Here is a 14,470-nt window from a genome sequence, read left to right as displayed (position 1 = left end):
CTCCAAGCTAAGCAAGATTGTAGGATGTAAGATTCACATACAGCAACAAATTGAATTTCTATACACGGCTAAGGAATGATCTAAAGAAATTTGAAAAGCAGTATCAAAAGAAATAGAATCTTAGGGGAATACATTGAAAATTTGTACATTTAAAATTATAAAAAAAGCATGGCTGAAAGAAATTAAAGAAGATTAAATAAATGAAAAGACAGCCCATGGTCATGGAACAAAAGATGTAATAGTAATACTGTTAAGAAGCCGATACTGTATAGATTTGTTGTGGCCCCTGTCAAAATCACAGCTGTCTGACGAGTTGATTCTAAAAGTCATGGGAAATTCAAGGGGCCCAGAGTGACCTAAACAACCTGGAAAAGGAAGAACAAGGTTGGAGGAGACTCACACTTCCAGATTTCACTTACTGCAAAGCTACGGTAGTGAAGACAGTGTTATTCTGGCGTAAAGATAGGCATCTAGCCAGGTGTGGTGCTTCATGCCTGTAATCCTGACACTGGAAGGCTGAGGTGGGAGGGATCACTTGAGCCTAGGAGTTCAAGACCAGCCAGGACAATGTAGTGAGACCCTGTCTCTTAAAAGAATGAAAAATTGTCTAGGTATGGTGGTGCACGCCTATAGCCCCAGCTACTCGGAGGCTGAGGTAGGAGGATCACTTGAGTTAGGAGGTTGAGACTGCAGTGAGCTGGGATTGCACCATCGTACTCCAGCCAGGGTGGCAGAGTGAGATTCTGTCCAAAAAAAAAAAGATAGGCATCTAGCTCAATGGAATGGAGAGTCCAGAAGTCAACCTTTGCATATATATTAATATATGTATACGATTGAGTTTTGACATGGGCACCAACACTTTTCAATGGGGAAAGAATAGTGTTTTCAACAGATAGCACTGGGACAACTGGATATCCACATACAAAATAATGAAGTTGGATTTCTACTTCACATCGTATACAAAAATTAATTCAAATTGGATGAGAGAGCTAAATATAATAGCAAATACTGCAAAACTCTTAGAAGACAACGTAAAAGTAATCTTTATGACCTTGGTTTAGACCATGATTTGCTACATCTGATACAAAAAGCACAAGAGACCAAAGGAAAAACAGATAATGTGGATTTCAGCAAAATTAAAAACTTTGGTGCTTCAAAAGACACTATCAATTAAGTGAAAAATGACCACTCACAGAATGGGAGAGAACATTTGCAAAGTATATATCTAATAAAGAACTTACATCCAGAATAGATAAGGAACTCCTACAACTCAGTAACAAAAAGACAGATAATTCAGCCATCAAATGGGCATGTCTCTAAAAAAGATGCACGAATGGCCAAAAAACACATGACAAGGTGCTCAACATAATTAGTCATTAGGGAAATGCAAATGAGAATCACAGTGAGATACCACTTCTAGGATGTCTGTAACAATGAACAGACAATAATAGAATCTTAGACATTGCTTGCAGGAATGTAAAATAGTGCAGTTGCTTTGGAAAACTGTTCAGCAGTTTCTTAAAATATTAGACATAGATTTACTGTATGATCCAGAAATTTCACTTCTAGGTGTATACAGAAGAGAATCAAAAATATATGTAGACCAGATGCGGTGGTTCATGTCTGTAATGCCAGCACTTTAGGAGACCGAGGCAGGCGTATCCTTTGAGCCCAGGAGTTTGAGAGCAGCCTGGGCAACGTGGTGGAACCCCATCTCTGCCAAAAGAAAGAAAAGAAAAGAAAAGAAAATTCGCTGGGCATGGTGGTGCATGCTTGTGCCTGTAGTCCCAGCTACTCATGAGGCTGAGGTGGGAGAATGGCTTGAGCCCAGGAGGTCAGGGTTACAGTGAGCCGTGATCGTGCCACTGCACTCCAGCCTGGGTGACAGAGTGAGACCCTGTCTCAAAGAAAAGAAAGAAAAGAAAAAATATATTTAGACCCTGAAACTTATGTACACATTTTTTATTCATAGCAACAAGTGGAAACAGCTCTACTATCTCATCATTTGATGAATGGCCACAGTAAAGACTGTTCGTTTACGATGACATATTATGTGGCAATAATAAGGAATGAAGTTCTCAGCCAGGCTCAGTGGTGCATACATGTAGTGCAGCTACTTGGGAGGCTGAAGTGGGAGGTTTGCTTGAGACCAGGAGTTTGGGACCAGCCTGAGAACCATAGAGGGGCTCTGTCTCTCTTTATAGATACAAAATAATAAAAAAAAAAGGAAGGAAGTTCTGATACATGGTATGACATGAGTACACCTGACAACCTTCTCCTAGGTGAAAGAAGTCAGACCCATAATGCCGTATATTGTATGATTGCATTTATATCAAGTGTCCGAAATAGACAATTCCATAGAGACAGAAAGTGTATTGGTAGTTACCAGGGGCTGAAAAAAGCTGAAATAGGGAGTGGCTGCTTATGGATGCAGAGTTTTTTGGGGGGAGTGATAAAAATGTTCTGGAATTAGATAGTGGTGGTGATAGTTGTACAGTTTTGTGAATATACTAAAAATGACTGAATCTTAAAAGGTGGAACCATGAAAAGACCTACTGCATTCCTTACTGAAAGAAAGAAAATGTCAATATTCCACCCTAGGAAGACGGCTCTTCATTGTTTTTAGCTATCGTCTTTTTCAATTCATTGTCTGAAAAGTCGCTTCCTTTTCAGATGTAAGCAAGCTACAGTTTATTAGTTCTGTCTTCCGTAGAAGGTATTATAAATACTATCACAGAGAAGTGCTTGTTAGATTCCATCGACACTTGATTCGAATGTAATTTTAAAAATATATTTCAGGTCAGGCATGGTGGCTCATGCGTGTAATCCCAAGGCCAAGGCAGGAGGATCATCTGAGGCCAGGAGTTTGAAACCAGCCTGGGCAACATAGTGAGACCCCATCTCTACAAAAAATAAAAACGTTAGCAGGGCATGATGGTGCACACCTGTGGTCCCAGCTCCCTGAGAGGCTGGCGTGGGAGGATCACTTGAGCGGAGGAGTTTGAGGCTGCAGTGAACTATGATCGTACTACTGCACTGCAGTCTGGATGATAGAGTAAGACCCTGTGTTTAAAAAAGAAAAAAAAGTGTATATATTCAAATTATTTTACAACATGGAATATGAAGCAACATATACTCTGAGATGTATTGCTATTTAACACACTGGGGGATACCGTGTGTTAAATAGCAATACATCTATTATTAGTAATTGCATCAGTAATTAATAATTGTCAGTTATTAGGATAACTGATGTTTCCAAGTTACCTCATTTAGTGCATGCCTTGGAAATCAAATTTTTTTTTTTTTTTTTTTTGCTGGAGATGGAGTCTCACTCTGTCGTCCAGGTTGGACTACCGTGGTGCAATCTTGGCTCACTGCAACCTCTGCCTCCCAGGTTCAAATGATTCTCATACCTCAGCCTCCCAAGTAGCTGGGATTACAGGCAGAATCAAGTCTTTTTTCCTTTTTTTCAGCCATTTCAGTATATATATTACAGACATTTATCAAATATTTCACAAAATAGGAAGGTTGTAACTCTGCAGTAGTTTAAAAATGGTCACAATGGCCAGGCACGATGGCTCATGGCTGTAATGCCAGCAGTTTGGGAGGCAGAGGCGGGTGGATCATGAGGTGAAGAGATCGAGACCATCCTGGCCAACATGATGAAACCCCATCTCTACTAAAAAAAAAAAACACAAAAATTAGCTGGGCATGGTGGCACGCACCTGTAGTCCCAGCTACTCTGGAGACGGGTAGGAGAATCACTTGAACCCAGGAGGTAGAGGTTGCAGTGAACTGAGATCGTAACACTGCACTCCAGCCTGGAAACAGAGTGAGACTCCATCTCAATAAATAAAATAAAATAAAATAAAATAAAATAAAGTAAATACAAATGGTAACAACTAATGTCCTCTTTCTTAAAGTAGAAGTGAGTACACTGTATTTCCAGCATAGATGCGGGTTTTCATGATACAAAGTAACCAAAACTAAATTCAGGAGAAGACTGGATACTGGGACTGATAGGACTATAACTGCTCTCCGTAAACCCCCAGTTTAAAGTTTTGGTTTGTCAGAATGTCCCCATCTTCAGTTCTCACTGGCTATCATTTTAACAAGAAAATACTATAAATTTGGTTCAATACAGTGAATATATACTAATTAAATACTGTTTACTTCATATATTGGGGTTCTTCATAAGATGCCACTAAAATTTTATGCAGGTGGTGATCTTACTAATACATAGAATCTAAAATGTTGAACTCTTGGAAGCAGAAACTAGAATGATAGTTAGCAGGGACTGGCAGGTGGCGGGATTGGGGAGGTGTTGGTCAAAGGATACAAAATTGTAGATAGATAGGAGGAATAAATTCAGGAGGTCTGTTGTAGAACATGGTGACTATAGTTAATAACGATGTATTGTAAACTTGAAAATTGCTAGAAGAGTAAGTAGGTTTCAAGTGTTTTCACTACACACCAAAAATCTGAGGTAAAGTCCTGGTATGTTGTTGTTAATTAGCTTGATTTAGCTACTGTACAAGTGTATGTATATATTAAATGCACACATATACACTCATGTTGTATAATATATATATAAAGTTTATATATATAAACATACATGTGTATATATATAAACAAACTATTGTCAATTGAGAAAATAAATGAAATGAGAACAATGCATTTTCTGTAGTTGGGATCCTGGAAATCTTGATCAGCTCAGTAAGTTTCTCATTCCATGTTGGCTTCATTCTTATTTTTCAGGGATGTTTTGAAAGCATTTTTTCCCTCCACAGAAACCCAACAATGAAGGGCAGACTTCTGGCAGAAAAAAATACTGACTGAGTGTAAATAGATGCTAAGTGTTTTGCAGAGGCTGTTTCAGAGACTGCACTGCACAAATATTGCTGGCTGGGTCACAGGGCTCTTTAGTGCTATGTCCAATGTAAATATTTTAGTTGCTGTTTTATAAGTGGTATTTGGAAGGTGGTACATATCCTTATTGTAATCCCTTTTTGCAAATGAAGCAACTGAGTTACTGAATCCTCACGTATGGGACACCAGAAGCAAAGTTAAGTAGGGCAGGTGTCATTAGACTGCCCTCTATGCTGAAAGCTTTGTGGTTATATTCATGTAGGCTGAGTAGAAGGGGTCACTGCAGTGTCATGAGAAGTATGTGTTACAGGGTGGTGGGAGGACAGATGTAATGCAGCAATCAAGTGAATAAGTATTACTGAGTGCCTAATCTGTGTGAATATGCATCGTTACCTCCTGGGCCCTGTCTTTCTACAACAAATCATGCGTCCATTGTGTTCTTTTCACAGGTGATCATGGAGGAAGCACTTTACTCCCACCAAATGTCACAAATGAATTTCCAGAATATGGAACCATGGAGGAAGGTGGAGATGGCCTAAGGGCTTCTCTGGAGTTTGATGGTGAGACTCTGCCATGCCACCCGCAAGAGCAGCATGGTGTCCAGCCTCTTACTGGCTGCCACTCTGGGCTCGACAGTGTTACAGAAGGACCAAAAGATGTCAGAGAGGCCCCCTCTCAAAGTCACCTCAAGGAACAAAATTTACAGCCCATTGACTCTTTGATTTCAGCTCTGAAAGCCACAGAAGCCAGAATCATTTCCGGAACATTACAGGCTACAAAGGTACTGGACCAAGATGCTGTTTCTAGTTTTTCAGTTCAGCAGGTGGAAAAAGAGCTGGACACTGCCAGTCATAAAACACAGAGAGTCAACAAACTGCTCCCTGCTGGCCAAAAAAAAGCACCAGAAATACCTCTTTCAGCTGAAGTAACGACGGAAGAAAGTTTTTATTTGAGCATCCAGAAGGATCTGACCGCGCTGTTAACTGGAGACACTCAGGCAGAGCTTTCCCAGATAATGAATAATGGGAGGAAGGGGGCTGTCTGTGTGCAGGAGCCATCTTGTCCTGTGGCCTCCCTCGGGAGCTCAGCGGTGACCTGCCACTCGGCAGGCAGTGTTGGTTTCTTAAAAGAGCAGAGGTCTGCTCTTGGGAGAGAGCACCCAGGGGGATGTGATCAAAGCAGCTCCATGGGACGCCCAGGCCGGGTCAAACATGTGGAATTTCAAGGAGTGGAGATACTGTGGACAGGAGGAGATAAGAGAGAGACCCAGCATCCTGTAGATTCTGAGACATCACTGCAAAGAACAGCCTCTCCTGAAAGCAAAGAGTTTTCCAAAGTGCCATGCCGTCTCATCTCATCAGCTGGTTTGTGTCATTCAAGTCGTTTAACTGACCATGTTTGGGATGAGTCCTGGAAAGCTCCTTCAGAGAGGCCTGGCACTAGCTCGGGGACATTTTCCCCTGTGCGTCTTGATGAGAGTGGAGAGGATGAAGTCTTCCTAAAGGAAAACAAACAGCGTCTTGAGAAGACACCTGAACCAGAGAGAGACAAGGAAAGGTGAGCTCCCAGAGTAGCTGTCTGAGATGCCTGGTACTTATCATAGAAAACCGTTACCCTGTGCTTGATAGGAGAACTCAATCACAAAACGTTGGGTCCTTGTTATCATAGAATATAAGAGGAGCTACTATAAGCTAGGTCCTTCTAAGCTAAGATTCCTCCTAAGCTTCTCAGATATTAAAGTGATCTCGTTATAAAGTCATCCATTAGGCATGGACCAGGGAAACAGAGTCCTGAACAGACTGTGAACACTACACTGTGAATTCTTTTCTGACATTTTCTTAACATTTGACAGATTTCAAGTTTTCCAACATCAAGGTAACTAACATACCCCACCGTAATCTTTAGTAATATGAAAAGGTTTGGACTCTTTTGACACACCCTATGTAGCTGGTACTTCCAACCTTGGCATTTCTTCTGGGTATAACACCAATGCCTTCAGTCCAGCCTACATACATGTATGTACACAGAGGTTCTGGGTCCACTCAATTTCCTTTGTTTGTTTGTTTGTTTCTTTATACAGAGACAGGGGCTCGTCCTGTCGGCTGGAGTACAGTGGTGTGATTACGGCTTACTGCAGCCTTGACCTTCCAGGCTCAAGAGATCCATCTCAGCCCTCTGAGTAGCTGGGAGTACAGATGTGCGCCTCCATGCCTGGCCAACTGTTGTCTTCTTTGTAGAGATGGGGTCCCACTGTGTTGCCCAGGCTGTTTCAAACTCCTGGCATGAAATGATCCTCCCACCTTGGCCTCCCTAAATGGTGGGATTACAGGCGTGAGCCACTGTGTTGGCCGCTTCCTATGTTTAGAAATGACATCTCAGGGGTTCAGAAGTGGATTTTATAATTCAGTTTATCCTTGGTATTCACATGGGAATTTCTTCTTCTCACAAGTAGCATATATTTTGATTTATGGCTTTTATTATTATTTTTTAAATTATGCTTTAAGTTCCGGGTTACATGTGCAGAACGTGCAGGTTTGTTACATAGGTATACATGTGCCATGGTGGTTTGCTGCACCCATCAACCCGTCATCTACATTAGGTATTTCTCCTAATGCTATCCGTCCTCTTGTCCCCCCCACCCCCCTGACAGGGCCCGGTGGGTGATACTCTCCTCCCTGTGCCCGTATGTTCTCATTGTTTAACTCCCACTTATGAGATTTATGGCCTTTATGAGTGAAACTTGGCGTCATGTGGTATTTCCTGGTCTTTCTCTGCATTTCTGACATCTACACTAGCTTAGACTCTGGATAAATGGCAGACATGACCCATCTTTCTCCACTCCCTTCGATCGTAGTCATTTGTTGTGTACTGTACCTCTAATTGGTACCATCTTTTCTTCTGTCAGTCGTCATGACACCATGTTTTATAGTTTATACAGGAGAGCATCTGTGTCAAAGCCAAGGGTTGTTTCTTGTTTTCTTGTTCGGTGTAAGGAAATGCCTTTTCCTCTGCAGTTAACAAACCCATTGAGAGTGTTGCTCCTTTGGGATCGCTGGCAGGATCCTTCCCACTCCCCTCCCCAACCCATCAGCTCTCCAGACTTCCCTCCAAAGCGGCCTCGATATGTGGCATGTGGCCCAGTGTTTATATTCCCACTGGAATATATACTTTTACTGTTGTTCAGATTAATAATTCATTCCTCTTTTCTTCCCACAAATATTTTTCGGTTGTCTCCTATGTCCTGACACTGCAAGATGCTGGGCATAAAAGAATGTTCAAAATAGATGCGGCTCACGGTTACTGTCCTCATGGAATTTATCGCTGAAGATAAACATTGATCACATAAACATGCTAATAGGTCTAGGATCACAAAGTGTGCTAGGTTCTGTGAAGGAAAAGAGCAGAGACCTACGAGAAAGAATAATTTGGATGGAGGGGAGAGGCCAGTTCAGTTGATGGCTTGGACAAAGCTTTTCTGTGGAAATGGAAATTAAACTGAGACGTGAGGAAGGAATGAGTTTGCCAGGCAGAGAAGGGGTAGGAAGAATATTCCAGGCAGAGGGAACAGCATGTGCACAGGAGGCTGCTGAGCTCCCTGACTAGTGTGTGCTTCCTGCAGATGTGTGAAGCCAAGGCCTGTGCCAGGCTTGAAGATTTGAAACTCAACCTGTGTGGCTGATGCCTGAAGAGCAGGGGAGGCTGGGCATGGGGGCTCACACCTGTAATCCCAGCACTTTCGGAGGCCGAGGCGGGTGGATCACCCGAGGTTGGGAGTTCGAGACCAGCCTGGCCAACATGGTGAAACCCCGTCTCTGCTAAAAATAAAAAATTAGCCAGGCGTTGTGTTACATGCCTGTAATCCCAGCTACTTGAGAGGCTGAGGCGGAAGCTGCAGTGAGCTGAGATTGCACCAACACACCCCAGCCTGGGTGACAGAGTTAGACTGCATCTCAAAAAAAAGAGCAGGGGAGAATGGGGTGCAGTGAGTGTGGAGAGGTGGAGAGGAGCATCTTAGGAACGGTCCAGTTTATGCCAAGTGCAGTGGGAAGCCATTAAGAATATAGCATTTAGTCCATGGCTGACCTTCAGTATTTAAAAACAGCAAACCAGTTGCAATGTTGAATGTGCATTACTTATGAGATGCTTAATAGATAATTCCTATTTCTATTTTATTCCTATTTGTAGGAATCTGAGGCTCAGAGAGGTTAAGTAAAGTTGCTTCAAGTGATATAGCTGGTAATTGAGATAGCCAAAGTTCAGCTTCCGGTTTTTCTAACTCTTGACCTCTTGCTCTTCCTAGTTATCTATCTCCCAAGTTTTTTTTACTTAGTTATCCTAATGTTCATTTTTAATATTTGAAGAACATGCTGCATATTAATTGTTCACATTTGTGTGCCGAAGTGAATGCCCCACCCTGTATATTGACTTTTGAGCTGTTTCTAATATCTCAAGGCTTTGGTTAGCCTTGGCTTCTGTTGGCTTTTGTTAGGCTGTTCGTTGGCTATCTAATTTTGGACCTGAAATCTCTCTGCAGTGCTGCTGTGTTGTCAGCAGGGGGCAGCTCTTGGCTTCTGATGTAGTCATCTGCTTGAGAGCATTTGGCCTTATTTAAATCAGAAAGTATTAATCAACTGATGAAACTTTGGTGTATTTTTACCGAAATTTTGCCGTATCAAGTTTACATGATATCTGATTCTGTTATAATTAGGAATGCTGGTAGTTGCAAATAATCTGAATGTGCACGGTATACTTGGCTAAAATGAGAATTGAATATTTTATTCACATATTCATTGGACCAGATGTATTCACACATTAGGAAGCTAGTTTGAAACTTTATTAAATTATTTATAGTGTCCTAGCCACATATATGGTGAGACTTTTTCAACCTGATTATGTTTCATAGCTTCCTTCCCAAATATGTTAAGATATAAGTCAATGAATAGAAGAGTTAGATCTTCAGAATGTTGTCCTTTTTATATGATTGAAGGGGGAAAAATAAAGACATTAACCTAATCTTGGAATTCCTCACTCTTATTTACTTTCCAGGATCACTGAACAAGAGGAGCACATTAAGGGGGAAGATGAAGACATCCTTGGGCCTGGATATACGGAGGACTCCACTGATGTGTACAGCTCCCAGTTTGAAACCATTTTGGACAACACTTCTTTATACTACAGTGCAGAGTCCCTGGAGACATTATACTCAGAGCCTGATAGCTATTTTAGCTTTGAAATGCCCCTCACTCCAATGATACAACAGCGCATTAAAGAAGGTGGTCAGTTCTTGGAGAGGACATCGGGGGGAGGACATCAGGATATCCTGAGTGTGTCAGCAGATGGTGGAATCGTGATGGGCTATTCTAGTGGGGTCACCAATGGGCTGAATGATGCCAACGACTCCATCTACACGAAAGGCACCCCGGAGATTGCTTTCTGGGGAAGGTACTCGTCCCATTCTCATACATTTCATACTGGTGGTTTTTGTAGGATTTTTTCTTTGGGAAATCTGAGTGTGGAATATATTTTTAAATCATTTGGCCAATTTCTGTGGATATAAGCCAATGATGTGAGTAAAAAGTAATTTGAGTTTTAGGGTAGGAAGGACACACCTTAGTGGTTTGTCAAATTGGCAAACTGTGATCATTTTAGTCTGTGGTATTTCCTGGATGACTATAAATTGGATACCAAACAAATATTTGGGGATGATGAGTGAGATATCAGCTCCGACAATGGCAGCGACGTGGTGCTGTGAAAAGAACACTGAGAGATCGTAGCTTTAGTTTGGCACTGAGGGTGGTTGATGACTTCAAGAAGGTTATTTGATTAGCTCAGAGATTCCTTCATTGGAAACTAAAGCGGTGGACTATGCAGTCAGCAAAGTCTCTTCCAGTCCTTTGCTCTGAGAGGTCCTATTCTGTCCTCCTGTTCCAGACATGTTGAAGGAAGGATCCAATTAGACAGATGCTTGAGAGAGCTGATATCTTGGTCTAGGCTGTGTATTTATTTTCTCTCTCTACTTTAGGATTTTAGTCTATCTGGGAGATAAAATGACACATTTTGTACGTTGTATGCACCTTGCCTGTCATCTGGGGATTCCACATCTATTTATGGATTACCCAACATTTCATTTCTTCATGCTCGTCATCCTCAGGTTATCTACCTGTGACAATTTTATGAATTTTGTTTTGATATATTTTGTGTGTGTGTGTGTGTGTGTGTGTGTGTGTGTGTTTGTATGGAGCTGGTGGGGGGTGTTAAATGGTGATCAACTATTTTAAAACTGTTTAAAGCTGTATGAAATAATACCAGTGCTTTTTGTTTAAAAAAAAAAAAAAAGCTAGTAATACAGGTTTTCAATACACCTCTCTTTTTGGGCAGTCTGTCCTGTGCTGAGCATTTTCTATAACCAGTTTGAAGGTTAATAGTTCATTGGATGAGCAAGTTCAGGATTGGCACCTTGTGACACTGTAGCGATGCATTTCCTTGTGAAAATGGATTGTGGATATCGGTTGTCTTATTGGGTCACAGTGAGAATAAAAAGAACAAGGTGTCAAAACAAGATTTTGGTCTGAATTACTTGAGCAAGCCACTTATTTTCTCTGAAAGTTGATTTATTTATTTACGAAATGGGGTTAACGATCCAGTGTGTTGTGAGGCCGTGAGATTTAAAGGGTTAATAGAGACTAAAGCACCTCACACAGGACATGGTACAAAGCAGAGCCTGGGTAAATGTGTGCATATGAACTGGTTGCCTGGTTAGTCCACATGTAGACTTCCTGTATCTCTGAGATCAGAATGTCTGTCAGTGGAAGAGTCCTGGAGAGGAAGCATCCCTGAAAACAGTGTCCCTGCAAGGGGGTGCTCTTCGGCGGAGGGTGCCACTTTAGTCCTCCCCTTTCAACATCATCTCGGAGGACTGCAAATTGCGATAAAATGCTGTAGGAAAGGTTTGCAGATAATTTCATGGAAATCCCAACTCAGTTTTCTAGGGTGAGTGAAAGTTGTTTATATTACAGACCAAACATGGTTTGGGGAACTGAAGAGTTTTGGGCCGAGAGGTTTCACTACAGAAGCCACAGGGAGTGGTCGTAAGTGAAGCCAAGAGATGAACATCAGCGAAGGAATTGGGTGAAAGGTTTGTTAAATGTGCGGCTTGTGCACTTAGAACGGGAGGTTGTCATCGTTTGGGCCAGCATGGGTGCCAGTCAGGAGGATGGACAGAGTTAAATAGTTGGGAGAGAGTATTGGAGTAGGTTATAGTGTTTTAGCATCTCAGATTTAAACAGTGGTATCCTTCAGGCCGTGTTGAGATAAAGTTTCAGCTGTGTCCCTTCATTGTCAAACCAGGAGATCTTGTCTAGTAGTAAAGGACCACATTCTAGTGCTGAGTGACAAGCACCTTGGTGACGTGCCAGCTCACCTCTCCCCGAGCCCGGGCACTCCTGTACAATTCCTGACGGTGGTCATCCTACCGTGCGCTGAGCACTGCCAGTGGCTTGGACAGACAAGCTTGGCGGGACCCCCCATTTTGTGTTATTTGAGGTTGGCATATGATAATACATGGTTATAGGTGGAGGAAGCTTTATTTTCTGATGTATGCCTCTATTCAAGGCAGGTTTAATGATCCTAAGAAATTTTAAGGAAACTAGAAAACTCATATTTTTCTTTACCCCTTCTGCCTTCCTTGGTGATTTGGAGAAGCTGCAACCACAAAAGAATTGTGTTAGTATTCTGGGTTAGAGAATTAGGACATTTTACTACTTGAATGGGCCTCAGATAGCTTTTTTAAAAAAGTTTTTTAAATAATATAGAATCTGTATTCCAGTTTGGTGGGATATATTACCCAAAGCCACGTGGCTGTCTTGTGACAGATACTGTACTAGAATTCAAGTCACCTGACTCCTAGGCCAGATTCATTCACTGTGCTAGGTGTTGGTTCTCTCATATTATTATTCTTCTTTTGATCTGATTTCTCTCATGCCATGTGTCGATAAAGCTGGAAGTCTGAGATGATCTGTTTTCAAGAAACTAAGTTCTCAATGTAGAGCTGCTTTTGGTGGTGGTGGTGGCAGTGTATGCGTTCAATTTGAGGGAAAATTTACCAGGTCAATAGTAAACATATTTCCACATATTTTTAAAGCAATCAGTGAGCTGGCCTTTTAAAATTTCATCTATGTTGAAATATCCCTCTGCGGAGGTAAGGAAGTGGACATTGAGGTATTAAGCCTGTCCTTCAGCCAAGCACTGAGGGCCCAACTGTTAGAATTAAAGGAAAAAAAAAATTTCAATTGTATTAATATATTTACAAAAGAAAAGTGATAAGTAAAAGTAGTGCCCATGCCTCCATTCCATCTGTGTTCACCTGCCTTTCCTGCTTCCTTGCTAGAGGTGGGGGTCTGAGCACATGGGATAAAGTGAGCTCTGAGGAAGGCACAAAAGACAAGGAATAAGACTAATGAATTCTCCCCTGATCACGCCTTCTTGATATTTGGGAGACGTGAACCAAGGAGATTAAGTATTGATTTTAATGTATAAAGTGTTAGTCGTTAGCTTGTAAAAAATATTGCTTTAGCTAGTCTCTGAATATAATTGTGTGTCATATGTAGCCCATAGGTTTTATTTATTTAGTAAACACATAATGTTTGGTTCTCATCATGAGCTAGGAGGAAGAAAGGAACTATTAGTGTTCTAATTTTCCAAATAAGGAAACCGAGGTGCAGAGAGGCTGAGTAAGTTGCTCAAGGTCACACAGATGGTGAGTGGCATGCTCAGCCCTCGAACACAGGCAGTCAGCCTCCAGAGCCCGTGCTCTTCCTGGACTGTGCTGAACTGGACCAAGTGATAATGATTTCATGGTAGTTCTAGAACAAGACCAGATATCTTCAGCAAAACAAAAATGTATTTGCTTTGGTATTGCCTCGATTTCCTTTTAAATCCTTTTCTGTTTCAACATCTGTCTTTACTTTGTCATTAAAGATTATTTCAGTGGCAGTATTGGACAGTGATTTTTTTCTTTTTTTTTTTTTTTTTTTTTTTTTGAGACGGAGTCTCGCTGTGTGGCCCAGGCTGGAGTACAGTGGCGCGATCTCTGCTCACTGCAAGTTCCGCCTCCCGGGTTCACGCCATTCTCCTGCCTCAGCCTCCCGAGTAGCTGGGACTACAGGCGCCCGCAACCTTGCCCGGCTAGTTTTTTTTGTATTTTTTTTTAGTAGAGACAGGGTTTCACCGTGTTAGCCAGGATGGTCTCGATCTCCTGACCTCGTGATCCGCCCGTCTCGGCCTCCCAAAGTGCTGGGATTACAGGCTTGAGCCACCGCGCCCGGCCTGGCATAAATTCTTTTGTTTTGTTTTGTTTTGTTTTTGAGATGATTTCAGTGGCAGTATTGGACAGTGATTTTTTTCTGAACACAGGATGACATTGTTCTCGGCTGAACTGCTCGTTTAAAGAAAGGTGAGAGAGGTGGGGAAAGCTGACTGGGGTGTTGTAGCACTTAGTTCTTTCCCTCAGAAATGCCTTCCAGGCTTGGGCTCAGCCGTCCTTTGGTGGCCAGAGGGACATTGTTCATCCCTGTTACTCTCCCTACTCAAGTCAAAGAAGAAA

General features: G+C 41.9%; 1 protein-coding gene across 2 annotated transcripts in view; it reads left to right on the top strand.

Moving 5' to 3' along the window:
• Positions 1-14,470, top strand: part of PSD3 (pleckstrin and Sec7 domain containing 3) — a 559,261-nt gene that overhangs the window by 209,628 nt on the left and 335,163 nt on the right. For both annotated transcript variants that reach the window (XM_025393705.1, XM_025393706.1), the window contains exons 3-4: positions 5,319-6,426; positions 9,916-10,311. In XM_025393705.1, coding sequence (XP_025249490.1) covers positions 5,319-6,426; positions 9,916-10,311 — 1,504 coding nt within the window. The remainder of the gene's footprint in view (positions 1-5,318; positions 6,427-9,915; positions 10,312-14,470) is intronic.

This window comes from Theropithecus gelada, chromosome 8 (assembly GCF_003255815.1).
Source record: "Theropithecus gelada isolate Dixy chromosome 8, Tgel_1.0, whole genome shotgun sequence".
Lineage (NCBI taxonomy): Eukaryota > Metazoa > Chordata > Mammalia > Primates > Cercopithecidae > Theropithecus > Theropithecus gelada.
The sequence above is the reverse complement of the archived record's forward strand: the minus strand, read 5'-3'. Positions and strand labels throughout refer to the sequence as shown.